The sequence below is a fragment of the Sander lucioperca genome, chromosome 13 (genome assembly GCF_008315115.2).
Source record: "Sander lucioperca isolate FBNREF2018 chromosome 13, SLUC_FBN_1.2, whole genome shotgun sequence".
Lineage (NCBI taxonomy): Eukaryota > Metazoa > Chordata > Actinopteri > Perciformes > Percidae > Sander > Sander lucioperca.
Genome location: NC_050185.1, coordinates 5,809,306 through 5,837,296, shown reverse-complemented (window position 1 = coordinate 5,837,296; position 27,991 = coordinate 5,809,306). Strand labels below are relative to the sequence as shown.

General features: G+C 40.8%; 2 protein-coding genes across 4 annotated transcripts in view; both read left to right on the top strand.

The window, feature by feature from the left end:
• The window catches only part of med13a (mediator complex subunit 13a), an 89,990-nt gene extending 88,660 nt beyond the window's left edge, over positions 1 to 1,330 (top strand). For both annotated transcript variants that reach the window (XM_031311043.2, XM_035990962.1), the window contains one exon: positions 216 to 1,330. In XM_031311043.2, coding sequence (XP_031166903.1) covers positions 216 to 348 — 133 coding nt within the window. In that variant the 3' untranslated portion in view covers positions 349 to 1,330. The remainder of the gene's footprint in view (positions 1 to 215) is intronic.
• Positions 1,331 to 2,780: 1,450 nt separating this feature from the next.
• On the top strand, positions 2,781 to 26,142 carry ints2 (integrator complex subunit 2). 2 transcript variants are annotated; one of them, XM_036008974.1, is made up of 25 exons: positions 2,781 to 3,108; positions 3,884 to 4,186; positions 4,390 to 4,528; positions 4,829 to 4,931; positions 5,174 to 5,287; positions 6,470 to 6,600; positions 8,534 to 8,704; positions 9,542 to 9,762; positions 10,023 to 10,148; positions 10,348 to 10,419; positions 12,696 to 12,810; positions 13,281 to 13,349; positions 13,702 to 13,836; positions 13,950 to 14,126; positions 15,329 to 15,443; positions 16,186 to 16,290; positions 16,628 to 16,792; positions 17,798 to 17,999; positions 21,541 to 21,666; positions 22,154 to 22,355; positions 22,489 to 22,770; positions 23,310 to 23,417; positions 23,638 to 23,743; positions 24,080 to 24,256; positions 25,441 to 26,142. In XM_036008974.1, the coding sequence occupies exons 2-25, from the start codon at positions 3,894 to 3,896 to the stop codon at positions 25,620 to 25,622; spliced, it is 3,636 nt and encodes a 1,211-aa protein (XP_035864867.1). In that variant the 5' UTR covers positions 2,781 to 3,108; positions 3,884 to 3,893; the 3' UTR covers positions 25,623 to 26,142. The 2 variants fall into 2 exon arrangements, with proteins under 2 accessions (XP_035864867.1, XP_031166817.1); XM_031310957.2 differs by having other exon boundaries at positions 3,878 to 4,186.
• The last annotated feature ends 1,849 nt before the right edge of the window (positions 26,143 to 27,991 follow it).

The following is a 27,991-nucleotide window of genomic DNA, read 5'->3' as shown; positions in this document are numbered from 1 at the left end:
AGCTAAACATATATTTGTATATATTGTTTTTTTAATAGTTTTTAAGCATTATGTGCACTTAGTTTCTTATGCATTTTGGTTAATTATAGCCCAGGATGGATCATTTTGAAAAACAAAAGGCTTATTTTATCTATTAATCTTTTAAACCAAGTGTGTCACTCTATAAGTAACTCCAAATTAAAGAGTAACTACATTTCTTTTGTATGCCTGAACAGATTTGTGCTGGAGCAGTACAACGCCCTCTCCTGGCTGACATGTGACCCGGCTACACAGGACCGACGATCATGTCTACCCATTCACTTCGTGGTGCTCAACCAGATGTACAACTTCATCATGAACATGTTGTAGCCAACAGCCTGTTACAGGGGGGGATTTAGGGGAAACATTTCAAAGAAAAGGAAAGCAACGACTCCAAAGGGCGTTTCATCAAGACTGAAGAAAACTGCAAGAACTAGTCCAGCGTACGGAGCTGGATCCTGCACCAAGATGGGATTGGACGGCTGTTACTGGTTAAAACAGTCCCGTCCCTATGATTCAAAGACATGCACATAGAGACAAGGGAATAAAGATGAGGGGGGAAAACAGAAGTTGAGTCGCAATTAATGAACGTGATAGAATGACAGATTGGTTGTCATGGTATGTAGCATGGCAGCACAGTCACTGGCCAGTCTGTATTGGAAAGACAAGTCTATCTGTAAAGTTATTGGAAGAAAAGGGACATATTTGATCAAGGAAAAAACTCAAGAATGGATCTTTGGTTTTAAGACCTGAAATTCCTTTTTATTCCTTTGGATGAAATAGTATCCAAATGAAATGCCTGCATCTTATTTATTGTACGTTTTTAAATGTATAATTTGTCTTATTTCTTAACCTCTTTTATATATAAAAAATGGCGAAGGTTTATATCACCTTCCTGCTTTAAAGCAATTGGTCTAAGATATATGTAATTGTCTTAATTAAAAAAAACAACCAGGAATAAAAACCCCATAAAAATTAAATAAAGTCCCAGTAGGTTGCTTTTAGAGTATTATTTTTTGTAATGGAGACAGAATATTTGTATTGCCACAATGTACAGAAGAATTAGAGTGGAGAATTATGTTTCATGCCTTTGAGCATGAACGACTTACAGCAAAGCTGTAGCTACAGAGGACTTGTACAGCAATGAACTTCACTGTGTTCAAATAAAGAGGTACATTGTTGTATATAGTATTTTATACCACACATTTAGACACAAAAACCAAACGGCAATATATATAAATAATTATATATGAATGCCATGCCAGCAGTTGGTGGTGTGGCTTCTGTTTTAGGAATAAAGTGTGTCAACTTATTTCCCTGTACTTGTGTTTATTGCTTTTGGGAGGGGGACTGTGATGTGCAATTGGACAAGGACACCGATAGTGGAGAGGAAGGAGAACTATTGGCATCTCTTGGAGGTAGCTGACCTCAGGTTTGACTTTTTTTTAGGAGAGCGAGAAAATTAGAGCTAAAATGTAAGAACAGTTGTCTTAATGTCAGACATGCAGTGACCTTTTCAGCACATTTCTTTAGTTTACTATACCTCTCCTTTAATCTGATTGGCTGAGGTCTGGCTCTTTCTGCACCTTTTCTGATTGGTTATGGATACATTTAGACCAGATTCATTTTACTTCTGTGAAAGTAAATGTGTGGTGTAAATGAACTTTAACCAGCTATGAATGGCTGCCCATTGGATATGCAGTGTCTGCACACAGGAACATCTACTGTCTGGATTTCTCCTGTTCAGAGGGAAACTGTACTTTGACTATTGGAAAATCCATTGGTATTGCTCTTAACCATGCATATCTGCCAACATTTGTTGGCTTAAAAGATTTGACCATTAAAATGTATGTGGTCTTTTGAGTGTAGAAAATACATTCAATATTTAATAAAACCCTGAAAATGTATTTTCAGTACAGTGCCATGTTTTCTTTTTGGGAAATCATGGTTGGTTGTGGTAACCATCCTCTTCTACTATACAGTAGGTCTGCAAACATGCTACTACACTTACTATCCACAAGTGGGAAAGCCATTGAAATAACCCTGCATAATAGATCGAGTCACATTTCTTACTTGTAAGTTGCTGAATTGCCCCGAGGTTGCTGTCAGCAGCCTTTGAATACACAGAGGTCCTGCTCTGTTTTCCTTCATCCCACAGCAAATGCTATCAATGTGCCCTTGAAAATGTAGTTAAATTTGCACTGACATATCAATGACTGGGTAGGTAAAAGTCTAGAATTTAAGAGGTAAATCTAAATAGTTACAAATCGACAGAGACTTGGGATTTTTGTTTGACCTTTCATATAACTGTAAAACCAAGTATGCCATGCCACATAACATTTGAATATGATTTAAATATGGTACTTTTAGATAACAACACATTAATGACCTTTGTTTATTCGATGTTGTACTATATTAATTTCTGAACCTTAACCAGATATAGATATCAGGCATGTCCCCCACAAGAGCTTGGAGAAAAGATTAGATACTAGTAAGTATGTCTCTATTTTCCATTAGTTATTAATGGTGCAGAAATTTCTCTACACAGGGCCATGGTGTGATGTCACAATTTTGGGAATATGTTGCCCATATCCAAGGAGCCGATTTCGAACAACTTAAAAAGTATACAAGACCAGATCCACTGCTTTGTTCTGAAAGTGAAATACGTTTCCCATTATATTTCTATAACGTGTCAATATTGCCCAGCCCATGTTTTGTTACACATCACTGCCTGTAGCCAGGGCAGGACTGGAGTCTGGTACTGCCTCCTCCTGTCACTGTCATTGCGGGCAGTCAGCGCTGCTCCACGGTGCTGACTCTACACTGGTTCCCTCACTGTCAAAGCGACATAGTAATCACTGTAGATAAAGATACAACCCAAGTGGATGTGCGGAAACCATAATAGACAGAGCCTTACAAAGACATATCCATAAACCTACTGGGGCAACAGCTAGGACAAGCTTCTTTCTTTGCCATTGGGTTTGGAATCGCCGTCTGTAGCGATAGAGGCTGACGGTACACACCGTAGTCCGAGGTCTGAAGGCCTCGATGGTGACGATTTATTTTTTAAATATCATCCTAATAAGTGAGGTAAGATGATTCTTTCGAATTATCGTTATTGTATTTACACTGAATATTTACACGGCAGAGACGGACCAGACAGCACATGCGAGTATTTTCGTCTAACAAGTTAGCCTAGCCTAGCTGTTAGCTGGCTAATAGCATGCTAAGAGTCGATTGGGGATATCAATGCGATATTGAATGAGTGTTATCTACTGCCTGTTAACGTTAGCTATTAGCTAGCTAGCGTTAACTGTTGGAGTTGGCTGTATATTACGATATTGCTTGTGCTTAAAAAAGACATATTAAACATTTCTAAGTGCAAACGTTACTCATGAATCGGAATAATGTGTTGACATGGGCAAACAGGTTAATGTTAAACAAATTCCACGATATAGCTAACGTTACCGTTAATCTTACCAGTATTAACTAACTTAGCATTAGCACCACTAACGTTGGTGTTAGCTAGTTATCCGCGATAGCCACATTAACAAACACATTAATTACATATGATCCGAAGATTTACTAACGTTATTAGTAAATGAGAAATGAATGCATTGGCACTTTGTGACAGAGTTAGATAGCGTTAACTCAGCTTCTTATGTCAACAGAACTCTAACGTTACTTGCCTGGCATTTTAAGTAACGTTAGAGTTTCTGTAGTGTTTGATAAACCCTTGTATCAGTGAATCTTCTCATATCGTACAATATGCTCAGACTAAAAGACTGTCCCCTTTACTTGCTTCATGAGACATTCGATTCTGCCCTTATAAATGGTCTGTTTTGCCTGTTCCTTACAGGTTTAGTTGCAGAGAGATGGCAGACAGTGCAGGGCTGCAGTTTGTCAGCTCCTATGCCTTTGAAGCCATGCAGAAGGTGGATGTGGCGAGCCTGGCTGCCCTAAGTGACCCTGAGCTGAGGCTGCTGCTACCCTGTCTGGTGAGGATGGCTTTATGTGCTCCAGCTGACCAGAGCCAGTCATGGGCACAGGACAAGAAGCTTATCCTCCGCCTGCTCTCTGGAGTAGAAGCTGTCAACTCCATTGTAGCACTTTTGTCTGTTGACTTTCATGCCTTGGAGCAGGATGCACGGAAGGAGCAGCAGCTCAGGTATATCTGAATAGTCTGTGGTAATATAGTTATTGCTACAGTCTGGTAATGATTAGAATGAACTGCCTCTGTTTTGTTTTTTTCATCAAGTCATACATATATTGCTTTCTTCATAAAAACTCAATACAACTGATCACTGTTTTACAAAAACTCACGTGGAGTTCATTTTAGCATTATACACAACGTGCTGTCTTTTCTGCCAGGCATAAGGCAGGTGGCTCTAATGGAGAAAGCATCCTGGTGTCACAGCTACAGCACGGCCTGACCCTGGAGTTTGAACACAGTGATCCCCTCAGGAGACTCCGTCTGACCCTCAGTGAACTGTTGTCTATCATGAATAAGGTACAGTCAGAGGTCCCCATATGATCCAGTCAATCAAAGGACATTGACAACATGAATGAAGTTATCTTAAATGGTAATGTGGAAATGGGTCTTGGATGTAAGAAGATTGCACACCTTCCTTTACTTTTTCGTCAAAGCTTAAATTGGCCTCAGAAATTATTCCCAAATTTTGGGCAGCTGATCTTACATACAATGATATACTTTTTTTGTACTGCAATTGCCCTTCAGTACTTCACGTAATAGGATGACTTCGATGATTGATAAACACAGTCTGTTTTCCATTACCTTGTTATTTCTTAGGTGGCAGACTCAAATGGAGAGTTTTTCTTAAAGTCCTCTGAACTTTTTGAAAGCCATGTTTACTTGGATGAGGTCGCTGATGTCCTCTGCATTTTACAAGCAGGTACCCAACTCCTTTAATCTTCTTAATAGTTTTACCTAAAGGTTCTGTGGAAGTGGAATGGTGCTGAATACAATGGATTTTGTACACACATACTGTATATGAGCAAACATGACCTGTATTTTAAGAAAAAAAACCTAATATTTCTGTAAAGCCAGCCTAAAAATAATCCACTTCAGTGATATTGTCCTCTGCAGTTGACAAGTTGTTGTCTAGAATGTGTGTTTCTTTTTCTTTTTTCTTAGAGCTGCCTTCTTTGCTCCCCATTGTGGATGTGGCAGAGGCTTTGCTTCATGTCCGCAATGGAGACTGGTTTCTGTGTCTGTTGGTTGCCAATGTCCCTGACAGCTTCAATGAAGGTAATTCATCTGTCTCACAACACTGAACATGCTGTCAGCTGATAATTTAAGATAGAGTGGCTGTTTAATTGCCAGTACTAGCTTCATATGGTTAGTGAGTGTGCCTGCTTGTGGCAGAAATAGGGCTTTACTTAACCATAAAAGGTTTCTGTGGTAGCTTCATTATAATCATAGGCAGATTGCTATTGAGTTGCCATCTCATGTTTTTTTTCTGAGTTTAGATGTTTCCCCTTTATTCTAACCATGCCACTGGCCCAAGGGTATATGAATTTGTCTTTGATTGATGATGAACATTATTGTGTTGCTCTGGCTCACAGTGCTTTGAGAGACGCATTATATATAAAAACTCTCGCTGTCTCCAGTGCAACCTTATCACACAGAGGGTCAGGTCTAAGTCAATAGCTTTTGTGTGTGTTACATAGCAGTCAACATTAAGGAATCCTTTTGGCTTTGTTAAAGGAAAAGACCTTGTTTTATTGAATTGAAAGTGAAATAATTCGATCTAAGGGTGAAGTGTGGGAAATGGCTCTGTCTAGAAGCATCAAGGTCTGTAATGTTGAACACAAGCTGCTAACCAAACCTAACTCCACTGGCTCCTTTATGGCATATGAAATAATCCAGTAGTGGCAGAGATGGAAACTGATATCATTTCAGTGCATGCCATAGTCCAGGCCAACTAAATAGTTGGCCTTCTAAATTGTAAGCTGTGGAAAAAGTACAAGGAATAATGAGATAAGGCTGTGGAAATGCTGTCTTGTGATGGCTGTTAAATCTTATTTACAGGCAGATAAATGAGTCATGATTGTACGGTTTAGGGTATTTATGGAGGAACATGACATTGGAGAAATGATACAGTCTTACTGTGGAGACCTTAAAGCAAGGGTCACATTATAAGCAAATATGACCAACAACATTAAAATGTATCGATTGAACAGTATTTCCTTTTACATTGTGGGAAAATCAAATGCAGTGAGCAAGTTGCTAATAGCCAGGTACAAAGTATCAAAATAAACAAGTCATAGTACATTTGTTTTGTTGTTTGCACATGTCTGCACTTTGCAGCATCTGCACACTGTAATGATACAAATTAAACATTTTGATCAAACAGATATTTGTTATTTCACAATGCCCAGCGAAGATTTTTTTTTTGGACGTCCAAATAATGTTTTTCTGTCTCTGCAGTTTGTAGAGGTTTGATCAAGAACGGAGAGCGTCAGGATGAGGAGAGTGTGGGTGGTCGACGCAGGACTGAAGCCCTCAGGCAGCTCTGTCAGATGAACCCCTCACAGGCCCTCAACATCAGAGCTATGGTGGTCAGTAACTCACACTATTTCATCAATAACCACCCAAAGTGTATCTACTTCAGATGAGAGAATCCATCACAGCTGCCATATTCTGCTGGAGATGCATCTGTGCTGAATTTATTCTGCTATCCTGGCTTTATTTCACATGAATTATCTATGTTTAAACTAAAAGTAATACTTTTTAACTTAGCACAATGTTTAGTATCTCGTCTGTTTGTGCGGCATGCTTTCATTACAAAATGTTACAGGATGTTTGTGTAGAAGTCAATTAATTATTTGCAGAAAGTATCATCTCAACATAGGTATTTACTGTAACGTCGTAAATGATTTGCAGTTTCTCGTAATACCTAAGAAATTTGATGCAGCATAACAGACATGCCTTATCAGTTTATGCCTTCTTAAGTGCTAAGGCCGTGAATTTTCAAATGCTAAACATAATGGCTGTAAAGATTTTTTTTAAAATTTTTCATGTAACCTTTATTTAGACAGGTAATTCCGGCTTCTTAAATGTAAATATCTTCTGGTTTCTTTAAACCTATATGGAGTAAACTGAATATCTTTGAGTTGTGGACAAAACAAGACATTTGAGGATGTCATCTTGGGCTTTGGGAAACACTGATTGACATTTTTCACCATTTTCTGACATTTTATAGACGAAAGAAATAATTGATTAATCGAGAACTTAATAGATAGATAGATAGATAGATAGATAGATAGATAGATTAATCGACAATGGCAATAATCGTTAGTTGCAGCCAGGCTAGGTCTGGCAATGCGAGACTAGTAGTTTATAGTCAGGGTTCAGCTAATTGTTTAGCTGTCCGTCCCACATCTTTGGTTCGATCTCACCGCTCCTTATGGTGTCCTTTTCTGTCTTCAGAAAAAAAAAAAAAAAAACTCAAGCCCCTTTTCCACTGGACAAAAAAACCTACTAACGCCCACTAACATGTGGCTTTTGTCTTGAGTGGGAAAGGTTACAATTGGCATTCATTCCCAGGAGCAGTTACTCTGCAGTAGTCATAGCTATTTATGGGCTCCAGCTCCAATTGGCAGTGATGGAAACATAACACCCGGGTGGACATGCTAATAACGGCATAAAAGGCTTGTCGCCTCCGTCGGTAACTTCTGCGACTAACCTAATCTCAGCTGCAAATTCTGTCCATCTCCGTGCAAGCAACGCTTAAACTTGTTCCAAATTAGTCTACAAAAAGTTTGAAAGAGAGACCGAATAAGTGACGGATATAATATAAGAAGTAACCACTGTAACTTTTTTTACTGGCTTCCATGCTGCTTTCTAGTGTTTACAACCCTGTCTTCCAGCAAGTTTGTTAAACCAAACAACCAATCGATTAATCAAAATAGTGAGCAGATTAATTGATGAATTTAATCAACTAGTGATGGGCTCTGTTTGGCCAGGGGAATTTTATATCTAGTTATTTCACACAAACATTCACATCATGAATGTTAAAAAGATGTTTTGTCTTTACTGATTGATGTTGTGATACACTTTGTGATACTATCCCTGAAGGGAGAAATTTGTCTTCTTACTCCCCCCTGCTCTGAAGAAGGTTACAGCACCATGTCAGTTATCGAACGAGGCCCCAGGAGGTAGTAGAAATTCATTGCCTTCCTGAAGAATGTATCAGCAGGACTTATAATCTACCAAAAAAATGTCCCGAGAATGGTCAAATTACCAGATAACATGCAGGGACAAGTGATAAAGAATGCTGGAAAATGATGTATAGCAGAGCTTAAATGATTAGTTGATCAACAGAAAGTTAATCAGCAACTAATTTGATAAATAATAGTTCGAGTCAAAATATGTGCTTCTCCACCTCCCTTTCCTCTGCTTTATATCATTGTAAGCATGCCATCAGAATAATTTACTAATATAATAATATAATTTACTGTGTTTTTTCTTCTTCATTCTGTGTATTCCCAGGTGGAGGAATGCCACCTGCCTGGTCTGGGTGTGGCTCTGACTCTGGACTATAGACCAGATACACCAGATGAGGCAGTCAGTCCCCTAGTCTCTTATGTCAGCGGTCTACTACTCGGTACCAATAGCAAAGTCCGTACCTGGTTCAGCATGTTCATTCGCAATGGACAACAGGTAAGAGGCCAGGCTTGACTCTGTATTGCATTAAATATTGATTAATTAGGCGCCCACAAACACTGTAGTTTGTTCAAATAGGCACAAAACTGGTTGCAGAAGTATTTTGGTAAAAATAACACAGAGAAGATTGCAATGCCAATATGTAACTTTGGTATCTGGTCTCATCATGTTGAGCAGTGGACACTGAAGCAAAAGTACTCTGCGTGAGGTGGCAAGAAAATATGTTGTGGTGTACTTCTGGACACACACACACACACACACACACACTAACAAACACACACACACACACACACACACACACACACACACACACACACACGTTTCTCTTTCCATATTTGTGAGGACCCTCATTGATATAATGCATTCCCTAGCCCAGCATGGGACAATTTGTTTTGACACCCCTATTCTTTTCTGTCATATCTTCAATTGAATTGTCCTAGACGTTTAAAATATAACAAAAGATAATAATGAAAGCATGCATCTTTCCATCTGCTGGCAATTCTGGCACTTTATGAAGACAGACGGATACGTTACTGCCTTTCACTGCAAATGCCATCATTTGTTTGTTTCCCTTGGAATGTTTTTTATTGTTGAGGCTCTCCCTCAGCTCTGTAGAAAAGCCTCTCTGCATCATTGGGGAAATGTATTGTTCTGACCATATTTAGACAAAAAATGTGTTGTTATTAATAATTAATAATTTTGTTAATTTTTTTTGTTTATCGTCATTTTTTTATCATAAAGAAATGAAACAAACATTCACTAGTTGGAGCCCTAATGTAAGCACTTGGATGAAAGCACAGTAGTGAACTCATGCCTTTCTCTATGTACTGCCAGCGAAAGAGAGAAAGCAGCTCTGTGCTGTGGCAGATGCGCAGACAGCTGCTGCTGGAGCTGGTCGCTATCCTGCCTCGCTCCCGCAGCACCCACATGCCCAATGACGGTGATATGGTAGAGGAGGCCAGCGCAGGGTACTCTGGCCTCAGAGAGGAGCATGTGGTGAAGGCCAGCGCTCTGCTCCGACTGTACTGTGCCCTCATGGGCATTGCGGGCCTCAGGTAGGTCAAAGAGGATGCAGTAGCCCTACTGATATTTGATACTTCTTTGATCAGGATTTTGATGTGTATTTGATTGTTTTTAGAGTTTGATTTTGATATTTGAAAGCAAGTGTGTGGCCTTTTGTTTTTAATTATAAATGCTTTATTTTATTATTTAAATGTTCCATAGTCAGTGAATGCATTTAGAGCATTGCTTTAATTATAAAAAAAAAAAAGTTCACTTTGAGATAGATAATATACTCAATGTGATCCCTCTGCAGACCTACAGATGAAGAGGCAGAGCAGCTCTTGCAGTTGATGACCAGCCGGCCCCCAGCCACACCTGCCGGCGTGCGCTTTGTCTCTCTGTCCTTCTGCAAGCTGCTGGCCTTCCCTACTCTGGTCAGGTACGTAACGCTAGTCTTATTGACTCCTACTTTTAGACATCTTTGCACAAATACAGTTGGTTGGGATCACAAACCCTATTTAACTCAAGGTGGTCTTGAGTTTTGATTTTCTGCCAATGCAGCATGCAAGTCTTTTGGAATTGAATATTGTCACTTTGTTATATGGAGTGTGAGCATTATCATCTTTGTGTGTGTCTAGCACTCCAGAGCAGGAACAGCTGATGGTCATGTGGCTCAGCTGGATGATCAAAGAGGAGGAATACTTTGAGAGGTAAGGAGAATCTCTCTAACTTTTTTTCATGATAATGAGGCATTATTGAACAGGCATTACTGTGTGGAGAAACTGTGTTACTTAGTTTGCATGTTCAAACAATGGTGAGTACATTTTTACCAAAATCTGTCACAATTAAGACCTTTATGACTTGATACTTAAAGGTGCTCTAAGCGATGTTGGGTGACGGCACTTCTTGTTGACGTCGAAGTATTTTCAAACAAAACGAGGCTAGCTCGCCCCTCCATCCTCCTCATCCCGTCCCCTCGCCATACCCTTCCGTGCTTCCGCGCACTAACCCCAACCCCCACCCCAAAATCCTTCTTGTCGGTTATTGACTGGAACACTGTTTGTTATGTTTGGTGGTGCAGGTTGGCACAGTTTGTTTTTGTTGCTGTTTGTGGAGCCTGAGCTGTCTACAGAGACCACTTTTTTTTTTTTTTACAGTGTGTTCAGGGGACAGGCAGCTAGCAGATTGTGAGGAGATGTTTGCTGTATGTGAAAAATGTTGTAGCCTAAGAAATGCATGACATCGCTTAGAGTACCTTTTTAATTAAATGAAGCGTAACTTTTCACTGTGTGATTTTAAATATTTGGGTAGTAGATACACTTTGTACATATCTAATATCTATTCACAATGAGATTTTGTAGCGCTTACCTCTGGTTGGACCAGGGTTATTTGACCTGTGTTCAACCCTTATTTTGTCAATTCTAACCAAGCCATTCAACACTGGTCATTACAATTCAGAGACCACCTGGGTCAAAACCTGCAAGAGATGCATACCAATTACCTGACCTGCTGGAAATGTGCTGGGCAGTTTACACTCCTGTTCAGTGAACAGCTAACATTGTCATATACCAGTCCTTCCAGAAAAATGCAGAGTTTTTTTGTGATTGTTGCGGGCAAAAATCCTTGATTATGCGGCACGTTTTCTTAAAAAATGCGATGGAATATGCGGGATATTTCTGCAATTTTATGCGATGAAATTGCGGGAACTTGCAAAAACTGCGGTTTCATCATGGCTTCATCGCGGGGTTTGCAGCTTTTCGATGATCACGTCGCGTAATTACGTCACGTCATAACGTTCCCATGGCAACAGGGGAAAATGGCTGCTCTTGTGTGAAGTGAACGCAACATTTTTCAAATTTCTGCTAAGATATATGTGACTTTTTTGCAACGAAAATGCAGGGATTATGAAATCATGCAAGCCCCGCATATTTTGCGCAGAAATCGGCAATTTATGCTGCGAAAGTGCGGCGTATTTGAAAAAATGCGGCCCCCGCATAAATATGCAGACTTTGGCTGATTATGCATTGAATTATGCGATCGCATAATCGCGTTTTTCTGGAGGGACTGATATACGACCAGTCCAGCTGTACGCCCTCAGAACTAGTGTTTTGTATGCTACTTGAAATCCTCATTGTACAGTAGGCTATATATTAGTACATCACAATGATAAACACAGTTATCTTTGACATTAAAAAAGACTGAACTGGTTTGGACTGTAATAGTATGATTACTCCATTTCAAACACAAGGTTTCAACATCAAAATAAAAAAACAGCCATTAGCAGATTGGGTTTGTAGGGTTTAATTCTGCAGTAGCATGGATACAAACACAAATGTGCCAGTGTTTTTTTAGTCTCGTCCTCAGTAAATATCTTATTATAGGATTCAGACACTATTCTTACCATAGTAAACTGGTATGGCCTTGGTCACTGTACTTCTGCTCTAGAAGAGCATGTCAGCTACAGAATTTATTGACACTTAATAACACAATGAGGGAGAAAGGGTTAAACAATATGGCTCAGAATAAATGAAGAGCAGTAGAAGTTAAGTGATGAGTTAAATGTGGTAATTCTGTGTCTGAATTTGTACTTCAATGTATGTTTGCTTTGTGTATGTCCACTATTTGAAGGCATTTGATGTTCCCTCTGTAATTGTTTGTTTTTCATCAAAATAGGGCATAGATAAACTCAGCAAAGCTTTTGTTTGTATGTTAAAATGAAGTCAATATGGCCTGTCTTAACGTCACATTATAACTGCAGCAGTGCATATGAATGTGTGTTGTGACTCTAGTCCATAAAGCATACATCATCACAGAGTCTTACAGGACTTTAGGGGCGAAGAAGAAGAGTAGAGTGAGTGAGTAAGTGAGTGTGTGCGTTGATGCAACTAGCATAATCAGTTTATTAAAATTCTGCCCTGTAAGAGACAGGATTAATGACACTTTTCTCACTCGCCTCCCATGCATATGTGTGTCCTCCTCCTTACAGTGCTGCAGGCGTATCTGCTTCTTTTGGAGAGATGCTATTACTGGTTGCCATGTATTTCCATAGCAACCAGCTCAGCTCCATTATTGAGTTGGTGTGCTCTACTTTGGGGATGAAGGTAAGGTGGTAGGTGGGAGGGAGACAGTGATCAATACATCAGTCTGGCTGACCAGCTACTGGCCCCACTCCTCCACTGCAGCAGTGGTGCATATAAAGACTATATCACTGATGAAACACTTGCAGCATACACATATAATCTACCAAGACACTCTATACCCTGTGGCCAATTTGCTGTTTTATTACTTATTAAGTGCACTATTGTTTCCTGCCTGTGTGCTAAGTAGTTTTCCTGTCTCAGTGCATTTTCCACTAAGATGTGTAATGTAATTGGATTTAGAGCCTGTTTGTTTCCACCCCTAGGGCAATCCTCTCAATTCGACGTTGCGCCTGCCATGTAGAATCTTTCTTATGAAATATGAAAGGAGGGAATTACAAAATACCAGCACAGTTGCCTGCGGGTTGTTTTCACTCACAGTAAACCTACCATTGTTGATGTTCTTTTTCTTGCCAATGTTCAACTTACTACAGATTGCCATCAAGCCCAGCTCTCTAAGCAAGATGAAGACTATCTTCACACAGGAGATCTTCACAGAACAGGTGCATACTTTGTAATCAATAAAAAATGATTTAACGCTACCCAACTGTTTTGGGTAAAGGTATAAATACCTCAGTATAAGTCTCAGACACATTTCTATCATCTCACTGCACATCATGTGGCCCAGTCCTACATCTGTGTATGTACTTGATGTATGATGCAGTCAGTCATGTTTACTCCCACGTATGTTGTTAACCGTAATTAGCAATCAAGAAGTTTCATACGTTACCATACTCTCAGTTCTGCACAATCTCACTATAATGTGACATTGAACTATGCAGAATTTGTAGGAGTGCTTTGTCTGTTTTCCATTGTTGCTTTTCAGATAACTTGTTTTTGATTTCTGGTGTGTAGGTTGTTACAGCCCATGCGGTGAGGGTTGCAGTGACCAACAACCTAAGTGCCAACATCACAGGATTCCTCCCCATTCACTGTATCTACCAGTTGCTTCGGAGCAGAGCCTTCACCAAGCACAAAGTGTCCATCAAGGTAGGAGATGTGCACTAAATGGCTCATTGATGAATGGATGACTAGCTGTGTTAAGTCGGTTTCATTTTTTTTGTAATTTTGCCCTCGGGTGCTGTCCTTGTGTGCATCTCCAGGATTGGATCTATCGCCAGCTCTGTGAGACAACCACCCCTATCCATACCCAACTGATTCCCCTAATTGACGCCTATATCAACTCCATCCTCACTCCAGCATCCAAAGCCAACCCAGAGGCCACCAACCAGCCCATCACCGAGCAGGAGATCCTTAATGTCTTCCAGTGCTCTGCTGGGGTGAGTCAGCCCGAGGGTCTCATGGGAACTGCAAAAACCTTAAACTTTTTTTTTTTTTTTGGTATGTTCTATAGTTTTACATATCCTATTTTGTTAATATCTGACGGTCTGTGTGAGTATTTAAAGGCAATATTTTCTTCTTAAATTACCAGAGCTAATAGAGTTTACCTGTCTTCAATGGCAATGCTGCCTTTTAATATCAAATCTTTTTTTTTCTTCAAAACCCTTTTGTATTTAAAAACAAGTCTTTTGTTGCTGCAAATGTAACCAATGTGATCTCTGCGTTGTGTAATAATTGAAGACTTCACACTGGATTCTCAATCTTGTCGGGTTTATTCTGGTAAACAAAGAATTATATCCTGGTCAGCCACGTAGGATACAGCGTACACACGTCATTCACGGGCACACTCCTCGTGCACTGGCCCCGCTAAATCACGTACAATGGCATATATAATATCACAACATGACATTAAATTGAACAAATATGTAGACAAAAAAATACAATATGTACCTGGTAAACAAAGAATTATATCCTGGTCAGCCACGTAGGATACAGCGTACACACGTCATTCTAATTACAGGACGACAAAAGCAAATTAGCGATCTAGCATGCTACGCTAACTAGCCGGCTAAGCTAACTAGCATGACCTGAGCACTTTCTGTACATTGCATGAGATAAGCATTTCAAACAGTATACATAGCCGTCGCTACATTCTACCGAAGTATTTATACATCATCATATCAGCATGGCATGTAAATGAAATATTATTAAAAGAAACAATTCAAACGTGCTTATGACTGGGTGCGATCCAACCTACCACGGGCACACTCCTCGTGCACTGGCACCGCTAAATCACATACAAGGGCATATATCTACAGAGGGGACACCCACTGACCAACCACAATACAGAATGTCAATGCAACCTCTTGGTATTGGACGATTAAACCCTGGCAAGTGGAATCACTAAATAACTCTGTTACACAAACACAATGTTTATGACATCAATGTGTTAATAATGACTAACGTTTTTTATAGTCCATGTAAATTGGCTTGTTTGAATGGAAACTCAAGCATTCCAGTTATATGTTGCTTATGAATCTAAGTATCCATCCCCACATTCACTGATGATGCATAGCCCTATTTTTCTGCCTGTCCCATCCCTGACCTGTAGCTGTTTTGCTTCTCTTTTGCTGTTGGTTAGCAAGGAGAGGGTAGTAGAGGAGGACGGCAACGCTACTCCATCACCACCCAACTCCTTATCCTCTACTACATCCTGTCTTATGAAGAGAACCTGTTGGCGAGCACCAAACAACTGGGTATGTACCTGACAATATCTGTGTCCCATATAACACTGCACTGTGACTAGGTTCCCACTGTGCTGTTGACTCACTTCCTTCCATTTCTTCTTTTCTCTTCTTCTGCCTGTCCAAAGTGCATCCATTGTCATATCCTCCACTGAAGGATGTATTGTATGTGAAATGGAGGGAATTTGTCAGGCAGTGCGAAGAGAAAGGCAGCTTTTGTCCTCTGTTAAGTTGTAGGAGATGCTCTCACTCTGGATGTGCAGTCATTCATCCTTTTCTCTCTCTGCACTGAATGTTGGCCACTTCTTAGAGAATAAATGGAGGGCTGACAAAAAGCCAAGTACAATGGCTGCGGGAGCTGAGCTAACTAGGACAGCTGTAGGTTAGATTGAGCATTAGCAGTTAGCCTAGTCAGTGTTTATTCTCTCCCATGACGAGCTCTCCTCCTGCCCTTCATTAGGCCAGATTTATGTGAGAGTTTATGCCCATCTCTTTAATTGCTGTGTTTACCTAAGTGCTCCCACAGCCTTCAAGGAAGGAGTAATGAAGCCCATCAGCAGTGGTAATGAACCCACGTCATTGAAAAATCACCTCCGCTCCTCTACCGCATCGGCACAGCGGCTCTGGCGTCCTTACACTGCCAAATAAAACACTTATGCTCCGTCTTGTCCTTTTCTTGCATCATGTTATCATCCTCCTTGTTTCCTGTCTCATAGTTTCTTTGCTTCACTCATCCTTTCTCTCTTATTTAAAGCCTTGATGCAGAGGAAACCAAAGTCCTACTCAGCAGCCTTGATGGACCAGATCCCCATTAAGTACTTGGTTACCCAGGCCCAGGGACTGCAGCAGGAGCTAGGGGGTGAGACATGGGCTTAACGTTTGGTTACATCTCTATATCCACCTTTTATTTTACTTATATGGTATTACACACTTGGAAGCACACAAGTTACATACCAAGATTGTAGTTGTAACCCTACATTACATATCTCAGTAAATATTAGTACTCCACCAGATAGGCCTCCAATCTGTTTCTCTTTCAGTAATAAAGAATGTGAGTGATTATCCCTTGGTGAAAATAATTAAGTTTTTTATGTTTGAAAAAAAAAGGAACACTCAAAAAAGGAAATTAAACAACACTAAATTCTTGGGGGAAGAACACTTTAAAATAACCTTCCTTTCTCTTTTCCTGTTCCCAGGTCTGCACTCTGCCCTGCTGAGGCTGTTGGCCACCAACTACCCCCACCTATGTCTAGTGGAGGACTGGGTGTGTGAAGAGGAGGTGACTGGTACCCTGCCCCTGCTGAGGAGGATGATGCTCCCCAGCAACACCTGCAGATACACTCAGAGCCAGCTCCACCAGGGTGAGGAGGGTGGGAATAAGGGATGAAAGAAATAGGGTTTGTGCAGAAGGTTAAGGCTGGTAGTTCCTTATTTAGAGCTCCCATGCCTTTCTGCTAGCATTGCCAGATTTTTTAGAAATGTGAGAAATATTATCAAAGTCCTTTAACAATCAGTGCCATATACTGTATATGCATAAGTTAAATAGAAATAAAATAACACTACAAGAGTTGATTAGATACAATTCAAAGGTAAATAGACATTGTTAAGATTGAAAAGAGTTTAAAGGCAAATCTCAGAGTGAAAAATGTACAGTTGTAAGCCGTTATCTAACTGAAATCTTATCTCAATGGTTAATCCCTCAAGGTTTGGAGGATAATGCTGTAATTGGTTTTTCTTTGATAGAGACCCTTGACAAAATGCAAAAGTGTAACAGATAATCAGTTTCACACACTATTATGCAGGTTAATGCGTATGTGTACCTTTACAAATTGATATTTAATATTTTATGCAGCTATGCACAACTGTGTTGTTCTAACATATCCAGGGTGTGTTTAAGGTTTCCTCTGCGTTGCAACGTTCCTCTGAATAATGGTCACAAGGAAAAGACAATGGATTCATTAATTATGAATAGGAAAGTAAGGTAAGAATAGAAAAATAGCTCCCAGGGCTTGGCGGTAGGAGGTGAACGGGGGTTTCAACTGAGTTAGAACAGCAGACTGCAACGATGGTGTGGAACTTAACCTTTCAAGTGGATGACCTACTCAGTATCATTTTTCATTCTGTAAATTAGACACTTATCTTTGATTCACACTTTTTTGTGGATTAAGGTTAAAGGGTGATGCAGTTTTATTTTCTTCTTACCACCATTAAGTCAAAACAAACGTGTTTGCCAGATGTTGCTACTGTCAACTTGATGCTCCAGAAGGATTTGGTTTTATCTCTTTGGTTTCTTTTAATTTCAATATGCATATTTGTCTTAAATATGAAGATTAATTTAGCTGTTTGTCATCCCTCACCCCACTCAGCCTTCCAGAAGTTACCATCTAGCAGTCCCAGGCTGATGCGGATCCTGGAGCATTTAACGCTGCTTTCACCCGGAGACCTGATCCCTTATGCGGAGGGCCTCACAGCCAGCATGGCGCTGCTGCTGGAGCCCGCTGTGCCTCGCCGAATACTGCAGACCCTTAACAAGCTCTGGATGGGCCTTAACACTGTGATGCCCCGCAGGTACTTGCTCTGGACACGATTAAATGTTGTGACAAAGAATAAAAAATGCTACTGTTACAGCCTCAGGTGAGAATTCCACTGAATGTCAAATGGGAATGCTATATCATGGTAATTGGAAAATTCAATTTGTTTACATTGTGCTAGTTGAACTCTCATATAAGATTCCAGATAATTGATATGATATGTCGAGTGAATATGATGTATTTTCTGGCTTAAGGCGTTATTAGCATGCCTTAAATGAATGGCATCACTTGAGTATTGGGGCTCAAAATCAATCAAGAGTCCAACTAAGTATCTTTTCTTCACTAATTAGAATGCTGAATCTTTTGCTCAAGTTAATGAGAAAAAAGTAAACAAACAAAGAAAAATGTAAGGCCCTTTTCTGACCTGGGCTTAACATCCTCCTGAGTTATTGGATCACAAGTGGACAGCTCTAATGTTGTGTTCACAAATCTTCAAAACTAGTAAGACAGTAGGTTCTACACGTGCATTTTGAGAGACCACTTGTGATCGGATCTCACTTACCCGCTCTTAGGGGAGGTACGGTTCAAGAAAAAACATCCGAACCGTTCAGTTCGCTAATCTCGGTTCGGAGCGTGTACGCGTCGCACGGTTCGTCAGTACACTGCTAATGTGCACTAACCACTTACTGCCGTAGTGCCCACTTTCGACACTTATGTTAAAACACCTACCGGAAATGACAAGCGGGATGACCGTGACGAACGCAACACGTAGCAGCTGATTAGACAAACGCGTCACATGGGTCTGGCTGCTCCCAAATTTCAAAACAGACTCTAATGCTATTCCTTCAGAATACGATCTTGTATTTTAAGAAAATAGTTCACCGAAACATGTTTCTTAAGCGAGAAATAGGCCATGCAGTTGCTGAATCTGTCTGTTTTTTTGATTGACAAAGGTCAGTTTAAAAGATTTTCGTCAGTTTTTGAGAGTCCGCCGAGCCGACCGCTCCTCAAGTGGAGTGCATGGATGTATTAAGAGAACGGTGGAGTAGTGTTGACGAACTGACCGAAGAGCCGGTTAATTAACCTGACTTGTGTCACTGAACTGGAAGAATCGAGTGCCATACATCAATGAACCGACTCACTCCTGTTTTTTTATCTCATTCGTGCCGTTGTCTGTAGCTGGTATTCTTCTGCTACTGTGTGTGTAGTAATCTAGCTCATTAGCGCCTCCACTGGAGTGGTGGTAGAATCAATCAGGAAATGGGCTACCTAGACCGCGCACCAGGCTACTGAACGAGACCGAATGTAACCGTGCAACCGGCTGCTCGAGTCTAATGTAATCAAGCGGTGTCTTATTTCTCGGCAAGTTTGAGTTATTAACCAAGCCTTGTTTCTGGTGCATCTTAGATGCTTGTGTTCATGGCAATTCACACATTATCGATGGGGAAGTACTTCACAATCAAATACACGTCATGTTATCTTGGTAGTTATGTTAAGTTAAATGTTAGAGAAGTGAATGTTGCTACATGGTAGGTAGGCTGTCACGAGGAGACCGCGCACCAAGCTACTGAACGAGACCGTAAGGACCGTAACCGAGGGTACTGCATGAGTCTATTTTCAAACGGGTGTCTGGGTTCTCGGCAAGTTTGAGTTATCAACCAATCCCAGAAGCCTTTATTTCTCATGCAGCTTAGATGGTTGTGTACATAGAAATCATAGGCTACATTATCAATGGATATCACATACAAATAATGTCATGTTATCTTGGTAGTTATGTTAAGTTAAATGTTTGTTACATGGTAGGTAGGCTGTCACGAGGAGACCGCGCACCAGGCTATTGAACGAGACTGTAACCATGCCTAGTGCATGAGTCTATGTATTGAAACGGGTGTCTAGGTTCTCGGCAAGTTTGAGTTATCAACCGATCCCAGAAGCCTTTTATGTCTCGTGCATTTTAGAATTGTGTTCATGGAAATTCATAGGCTACATTACCAAGGGGAAAGTGTTATATCACATACAAATACACGTAATGTTATCTTGGTAGTTATGTTAAGTTAAATGTTAGAAGTGAATGTTGCTACATGGTAGTTAGACTGTTACAAGGAGACCGCGCACCAGGCTACCAAATGTAACTAGTCTAGTGTCGGTCAGTATGAGTATGTAAATAGTATGTCGAGACTGAATATAACTGCAACTGCTCGAGTCTTGGTTCCTGGCGGGGGAAGTCAACGCGCGATCACCAACCCCTCTTCTATTATAAGCAGCAGGAGGTCCTTAATGTGACCGAGGACACATTCGCCTACACACTGCTAAAAGAATGTGGCGATATGCGGCCCAGGCTACCTGAATGTGGTTAGATTCATATTTGTATGTATTTTTAGTCGAAGGTTAACAGTAGTACTTGACTTGGTGTCGTCTCTCCTAAGGCTGTGTCAAGTTGCTGTGAGACTCGGTAAATGGATTAAAGGGAGACCTGTGGAAGAAGAGTTGTTGCCCTTAACCCCAGGCTGCTTGCTCAATGATTATTGTGTGAATAGATCAGAGGTATTGAGCCAAACAACTCTGTCAGCCTGCGTGAACTCTCTGGACAAGAAAGGGTAACCCTCACTCTGCCCCAGGGCCCACAGGAGCACAGTTACCAAAGCTCTGAGCAGACATCCTATCGATCCAAAATGGTTGTGTAACAAGAAGAGCTCAGGGCAGGAACACTGAGGGAGACTCTCCATGAGGGAGCTTTAAGGGATAGTTGCCCACTCCCTCTTCCCTTCCTCACTCTCTTCTCAAAGTATTGAATGTTGCAGAGGGCTGGGCTCTGGTGGACCCAGCAGGAGGGTCAAATTTCACTTGATTCGCAGGACGGCTTGGAGCTCCAAGAGTACCCTGCTGTTTATAGTTTAGCATTGGTCTGATAAGAGAGTTTAAAGGCGCTGACACACCAACCCGATTATTGGCCGTTGGACAGTCTGGCGAGGTCAGTGACTCAAGTCTGTTCGGTGTGTTCCGTGCTGTCGTCAGTCGGAGGAGCCGTCGGCCTTCATTTGGGCCGATTTGACATGTTGAATCGGAAGGCGGGCAGTCAGACTCAATGACCAATCTGATTGGGAAATGACGAGCGGGAGGACCCTGACGAACCCCTCTCAAAATCTGACGAAATTCTTTTAAACTGACCTTTGTCAATCTGAAATGAAGACAGATTCAGCCACTGCATGGTCTATTTCTCGCTTAAAATGTTTTCAGAAACATGTTTCGGTGGACTATTTTCGCAAAATATGAGATCGTGTTCCGAACGAGCCGCCATCATGGTCTGGCTTTGAAATCCGGGAGAAGCCAGACCAACGTGACGCAGCTGCCGGTTTTCATTTTTTGGGCGACAATACAGATTAGCGCCGCCTGCTGTTATGGAGACGTATTACGTCTAATAGACTAATTTGTGAGTAACTTGAAACTTGAAATGAAATTCTTTTGAGTTATGAAGATCCAAATGCTGGGCCAAAGAAACCCCAAAGTAGTCTATTTCCTCTACTTTGTAACACTTATTGTTATATGAGTGGAAGTTTAAACTAATGTCTGTGTTGCAGGTTGTGGGTGATGACCGTAAACGCCCTCCAACCTTCAGCTAAGCTGCTCAGGCAGCAGAGGTACACTCAGAACGACCTGATGGTGGACCCTCTCATTGTGCTGCGCTGTGATCAAAGGGTTTACAGGTAACCACAGGACATATTCTAAAGGACCATATATGGATAGATACAGCATACGTATACAGTTCTGTTTATGCTACATTGGATGATTGCATACACACACCTGTTCACACGTTTGTTGGTGTCTATGGTAATGTACATCCTTGTGGTCATAAGTTTTTGGCTGCATGTTTACGGTCCATGAGGACATGGGCAGATGACGATATATACGTCACATGGACCCACACAAATGGCTTGCATTTATTTTCATAATATATAAGAATGGTTAGGATGTCTGTCAGATAGCTTGAAAGAAAACGTTAAACCTTAAAACACTTATTATTGCAATGTTTTAATGTTATTAATTAACAAATCATTGTAGCTATGTCAGTATATGTGACTCTTCTACCCAGACCAATGGAATCGACAAAGGAAATTTGTCGCTTTTTTTTTAATTTAAACATTCAGTAAAAAAAAAAAAAAAAAAAATTACAGGTTCAACTTTTTTTGTTAGGTGTCCTCCTTTAATGGACATTGTCCTTCACATGCTGAATGGCTACCTGCTGGCCTCAAAAGCCTACCTACACTGCCACCTGAAGGAGACGGCTGACTTTGAGCGGCAGAGCCAGACGGTCTCAAACCTGGGTGTGCCTGGACAGCCAGATACACCCGAGGTCACCAGGGAGGAGCTGAAAAACGCCTTGTTATCTGCGCAGGTATTTTAACCACTAACTGACACACAAACACACTTTGTCTAGAAATATGGCATGCAATTACACCCAAAAAAATATGTTAGAGATGACCTTTCCCACCTAGTCATGATAACCACCTGTTTCTGTTTAACCCAAGGACAGCGCAGCAGTCCAGATTCTCCTGGAAGTGTGTCTGCCAACCTCCGAAGAGCAGCAGCAGGGGGCCAGCACAGAGAGCCTGCTGAGTAGTATTGGGGGCCCCTTGCCAGAAAAATTGAAACAGGGAAGCCTGGGGCCCAGAGCCAGGCGGGGCGTAGAGGACGCCGAGCCAGAGGGAGGCCTTCTTAGTGACTTGAGGGAGGTGCAATGTCTCATCTGTTGTCTGCTGCATCAGATGTTCATTGCCGACCCTAACATTGCCAAGTTGGTCCACTTTCAGGTAACATTATAGGAAGAAGATGAAGTGGGCTGTACACTTGATATTTTTGTGTTTTACTGTGACAGTGGGAAGGCTGGTAGGGTTACAAACATAAAAGAGAGTGTGTTGTAACAGGTCTGAATAAAAGGCCAACAGAAGCTCTTCATGACATTCCTGCTTCTTATTAACATTACTGCATGACTAGATTTTCTTGCTTCCCTCCAAATGTAATCATGCAAATACCGTTTGTGTGAGTAGTTGAGTGGACAGTTCCATATTACTGTAAAGTCAGTTTTTCAAAAGAGCCAAGTCATGTTGACCCCATTAGTCATCACATTCGGCCATGGCATTAGTGGTAATGGCATTACTGCAGCACTCCCAGTAGTAGCAGAGGGCCATATGGTGGATTTCATCAAACCATCCTGCCTCTGTCAAGCTAATCCACGCTTGTCCGCACTGCCAAAGTACTTGTGTGTGCTTAAATGACTACTTGATTGAATTTACTGTGTATTCCTCATTCCTCCCTTATCATTCTCCATCTTTGTGTCTCTCTCTGTCAGGGTTACCCTCAAGCTCTGCTGCCTCTAACTGTGGCAGGCATCCCTTCCATCCATATCTGTCTGGACTTCATCCCAGAGCTGCTGGCCCAACCCCAGCTGGAAAAGCAGGTGAGGCCTTTAAACACCCCCTCCCCTCTCATCTTCCCTGTTTTTCCTGGCTTTAAATCCCAGACTTGCCCTGGGCTTGTGCCAGAGCCTCTCTTACACTTGCATTTTTTTCTATTTTAAAGCAGCTCTATTGGGAGCTCGCTGCTGAGTGTTTGCATATTTGCTACATAAATATGTAAGGGAAAATGTGTAGCCGTTCTGAATGTGTGTTTCCACACAGATCTTTGCAATCCAGTTGCTGTCATACTTGTGTACCCAGTATGCGCTACCCAAGTCCCTCAGTGTGGCCAGGTTGGCCATCAGTGTCATGGGCACCCTCCTCACAGGTCAGTGAACTGTGTCTTGTCTCATACATCTCATACATTCATGCTTTTGGTTGTAGCCTCCTTTACTCACCACACTTCTTTTTATCTACTTTTGTGTCTCCATCCTTGAATTTGCTCCCAGCAGACTTACTGTATACTGTAACTTAATGCAGCATTTGCATACAGTATGTCTTAATATTTGTATCCCTATATTTGGCTGCCACCATCTGGCCTTCAGCTGTTAGTGCAGCATTCTCTCTCCATTACATAAGTGCATAGTGTGTACCAGCCTATTAGCCACTGTATTTATTGTTTACACAGTTCTTGTGTGTACTGTAAGTATGTTCTGTTTTTTAGTGCTGACTCGTGCCAAGCGTTTTTCCTTCTTCATGCCCATCCTGCCATGCCTGGTGGCCTTCTGCCAGGCCTTCCCTCCGCTCTATGATGATGTCGCAGGTCTGCTAATACAAGTAGGCCAGGTTTGTGCCTCCGACGTTGCCACCAAAGCCAGGGACATTGACCCGCTCATCGCTCGTGAGTATAGTTAGTCACTTGTGTGGCTTTCATCAGTACGCAGTTTGTAACAATTCCTTTTCATTGTTGTGACCACTAGTGTAGAAACACTGTGTAGTATACATCTTTGAGCTTATCAAGTAGGGACCTCCTAACACAGATGTTTAGGTAAATTCCTCTTCCAAAAAGATTAACAGAAACTTTGCTGTCCCAGAATTGCCTCTATTTATACCTGATGTCAGCACTGACCGGGAAACAATTTGCACTTACATTGGCAGTCGCTGCTCTGATGGCATTATTTATATTAGACACTAAGAGATCAACCAACATGAAAAAGCTCAAATGCAGCCATTGACACACAGACATTTTTGGCTTTTTTGGTATTAGATTGGAAACTGTCACTAAGTAATATTAGTTGATCTTTTCTGTAATTAGCTGTACCCTTTACCTACACATGGGGTTAGACCAAATTAAACAGATAGTAATGTCCAGATTTAAAATTGAGTAAATAAAAGGCCCCCAGTGTTAGTCATTTACTATTGAGTCTCGATCCAATATTTAAATGTTACTACGTAATGTAGCTGCATATGTTTGACAGTTGAATATTTCCGAATTAAGAAAATACATCCTTTAAAGATTCCCTTCAATGGTTAAGGGAAAGGACACAATCTTTCACTGGATTCCTAATGATTTAACCGCTGCCCTTGCAATGTTGGACATGTTTTGTAGTTTTTGGCCTGCTCTATCCAGGTGCCATCCAATTAATATCATCCGGTGATCCTGTCCTGAGTGTGCCAGATCTCATCCAATTATAAAGCCTTGATCAGCTGTAAATACTGATCTTGCCGATTGACTCTGGGCAACTCCAACTATAGATAATATGTACTGTATATAGTGTGTAGATTTTGAAAAGTGATGTCCGTTTATTCAGAAGCTCTACATGGTAAGACCACATGGACAGAAAAAGTGAGAATTTAAATTGTGCATGTGCCTTGATGTTTACACATTTTTTTGTACGTGGACATGGTATATGATGACTATTTCTAGATATATGTGCATACCAGAAACTGCGAACAAATCTGTATTGTAGATCAGTCGGAGCCATACTAATATAATGAAGACAGATGACAAAGTGTATAGTTAGAAAGATCTATCAGTGTTTAATGAATAACATTAATAAGAAGTTTATTAATTTTCTGCCGCAGGCCTGCAGTATCTGAAGGAGAAGCCTCAGGGGGCTGTGGCTTCAGGAGGAGGTTCCTCCAAGCTGACTTTACCCCAGAGAACAGCAGAGGAACTCGGCGGAGCTGACCCTGATGTCCAGCTCTGTTACTGTGTAGAGGCCACCTTCATGGACATCATCAGCTCCACCCTTCACGGACTATAGACACACATATTCTAGAGGAAGAGGAAGGGACTGGACTTAAACCAACAACTCTGTACACTGCCTCTGAAAGACTCTCGAGAGGGCTACTGTCAACACGCATCCATTCATCTTTCACAAATGGACTGGGACTGATCACATTTGTCATTGGCTTTCAGAGGATGTAAGGTTGTGGGTTACTCTCATTATGTGCATGTGATGGGACATGTTACTGTACATCCATTCTAATCTGTTCAGTCTGGACTGAAGCCAAGTACTGAAAAATCCATTCTCTACCATTTGACACCCTGTAAATAAATCATGATCTTCAATTTATTTAGAAAATGTATGTTTATGTGTTCGGAGTTGTAGAAAGTAAAATACTGAAAATGTTAAATGGGTCCATTAAACTGACTTCTATAGGCATATTTTTTAAAGCTTTAAGTGACCTTTTCTCAGCTACTGAAAAATGGAAAATGTTGCCTTAAAATAATATGTAGAGCTTTTGTACTGTGTTTGTTTGCAATAAAACAAAAAAAAAAAACTTTCATTGATGAGGTGTATTTGGGACAAAGGGAAACATTTTGATTAATGAGTTTGTGTTGTGTCCATCTATCCCTTCATCTAACTATCAAGACGTTCAAACTCTTGTCGGTTTCCCGATTCGTACAGTTGTGTCTTGGCCACACGTTTAGACTATAACACTCTCCGGTCTGGACGAGTTGGTTAACAACTTTGTTTAGTTAATTATAATTTCGTCCCGCCCCCTGTTCTCGTGATTTGTGGAAGTTTGTGATATTTAAGTGAATTTCGGCGTTTCGACAGGTTATTTGACTTAACTTTAGACACGTAACGTCACTAAACCAGAAGAGGTGAAGAGCGGACAACTACTTGCTGGTTAAGCCTAAATTCTGAGGGGCTGTAGACATGAATGAAAAGCTAGTCAAAATGTATCTAGACCTGCCGAGGCTAACGTGTTTTTTAAGAAATACCTGCTATTGGGACACGGAGGAGTGGCTGAGAGGAGACCAGGGCCTGTATCGAGCTGCTAACCGTGGCATTTTGGACTAAAAGGTAAATAACCTCCACTTTTACTCCCACAAACGTAAGAATAAAAACTATTTATCCTAATTTCTTTCGACTTAGCTAATGCCCTTAACATTTTGAGAGCTCCAGAGGTCTCCTAAATCCTTCAAATAGTAGTATTGTGGTATAGTATAGTATAGTGGTATTGTGCACGATGGCTTACTGGAACATTTAATATAACGGAGCCATAATGTTATTAGTAACACCTGTGCTTTTCCTACTATGTCAAGTCAAAACGGCTGCTGTGAAAAGGGCCTATTGTTTAATTCCTATTATTAGCAACTGAATGTATCTACTTTAGTTTGAATATTTTATTTAATCTCCATTTAAGTATTACAAGTACACTGTTGTTAATTCCACCTGCTACCGAAGATATTAAATATTTTACGCAAAGTAAATTAACTTGATTGAATGATTTATCACAGAGAAAATGTGACTTCCAAGTTGTGTGTGTGTGTGGGGGGGGGGGTCTGCTTATGTGTGTGATGTGGTCTGTTTTTTATGAGTGTAGTTAATTTCAGTGGAGGTGATCCACGTGCCAAACTGGGGCACTGGTGTAAGGTTGTATCTCACTTAACTCTTAAATAATAACAATATTGAATGGACTGTTAAAATCATTGTTCAGGCTTGGTCTTGGGGGAGGTCTTGGCTTAGTTGTGGTTAATTTTGTTTGGACTTGAGTTGGACTGAATTTATTGCCTAAATACCTGCTATATATATATATATATATATATATATATATACACACACACACACACTCACGCACACACACACACACAAACATTCACTGGTTTAGCTCATGAGTCATGGCATATTCAAGATAGAACGTCTTTGTTGTACTGGAGGGAGATTAGTTTTCGCTGTCTGTTCATATTTCACACTAAACCATACAGAACAGACGTTGCAGCAAAGCACGAGATAAACATCTTGAACTACAGAGCCTCTGTTGGTCTTATCTTTGTGGTTTACATGGTAAAAGCATCTTATTGCACCCAGCAATCTATAGCAATTGCTTTCTGACTTATAAATGTGGCTTCTTCTAAAATGGCTAATGCTGTATTTTGCGATTGTTAAAGGGCCTAAAGTCTTTAAAGCCAGTTTAACGTTCAAAACCCACTGTCAATAATATAAAGAATTGCTATAATTGAAACAGACTGTTAAGTTAACAGACCGTTTTAGAGCCTAGTTAAAGCGATGCCTTATTTTATTTGATACCAATCACTGACTGCACTTATTACTACACATTACAGTTTTTTTCTATTGCTAAACGACAGTGGGCACAACTGGAGTCACGTGCAAAACTCAAG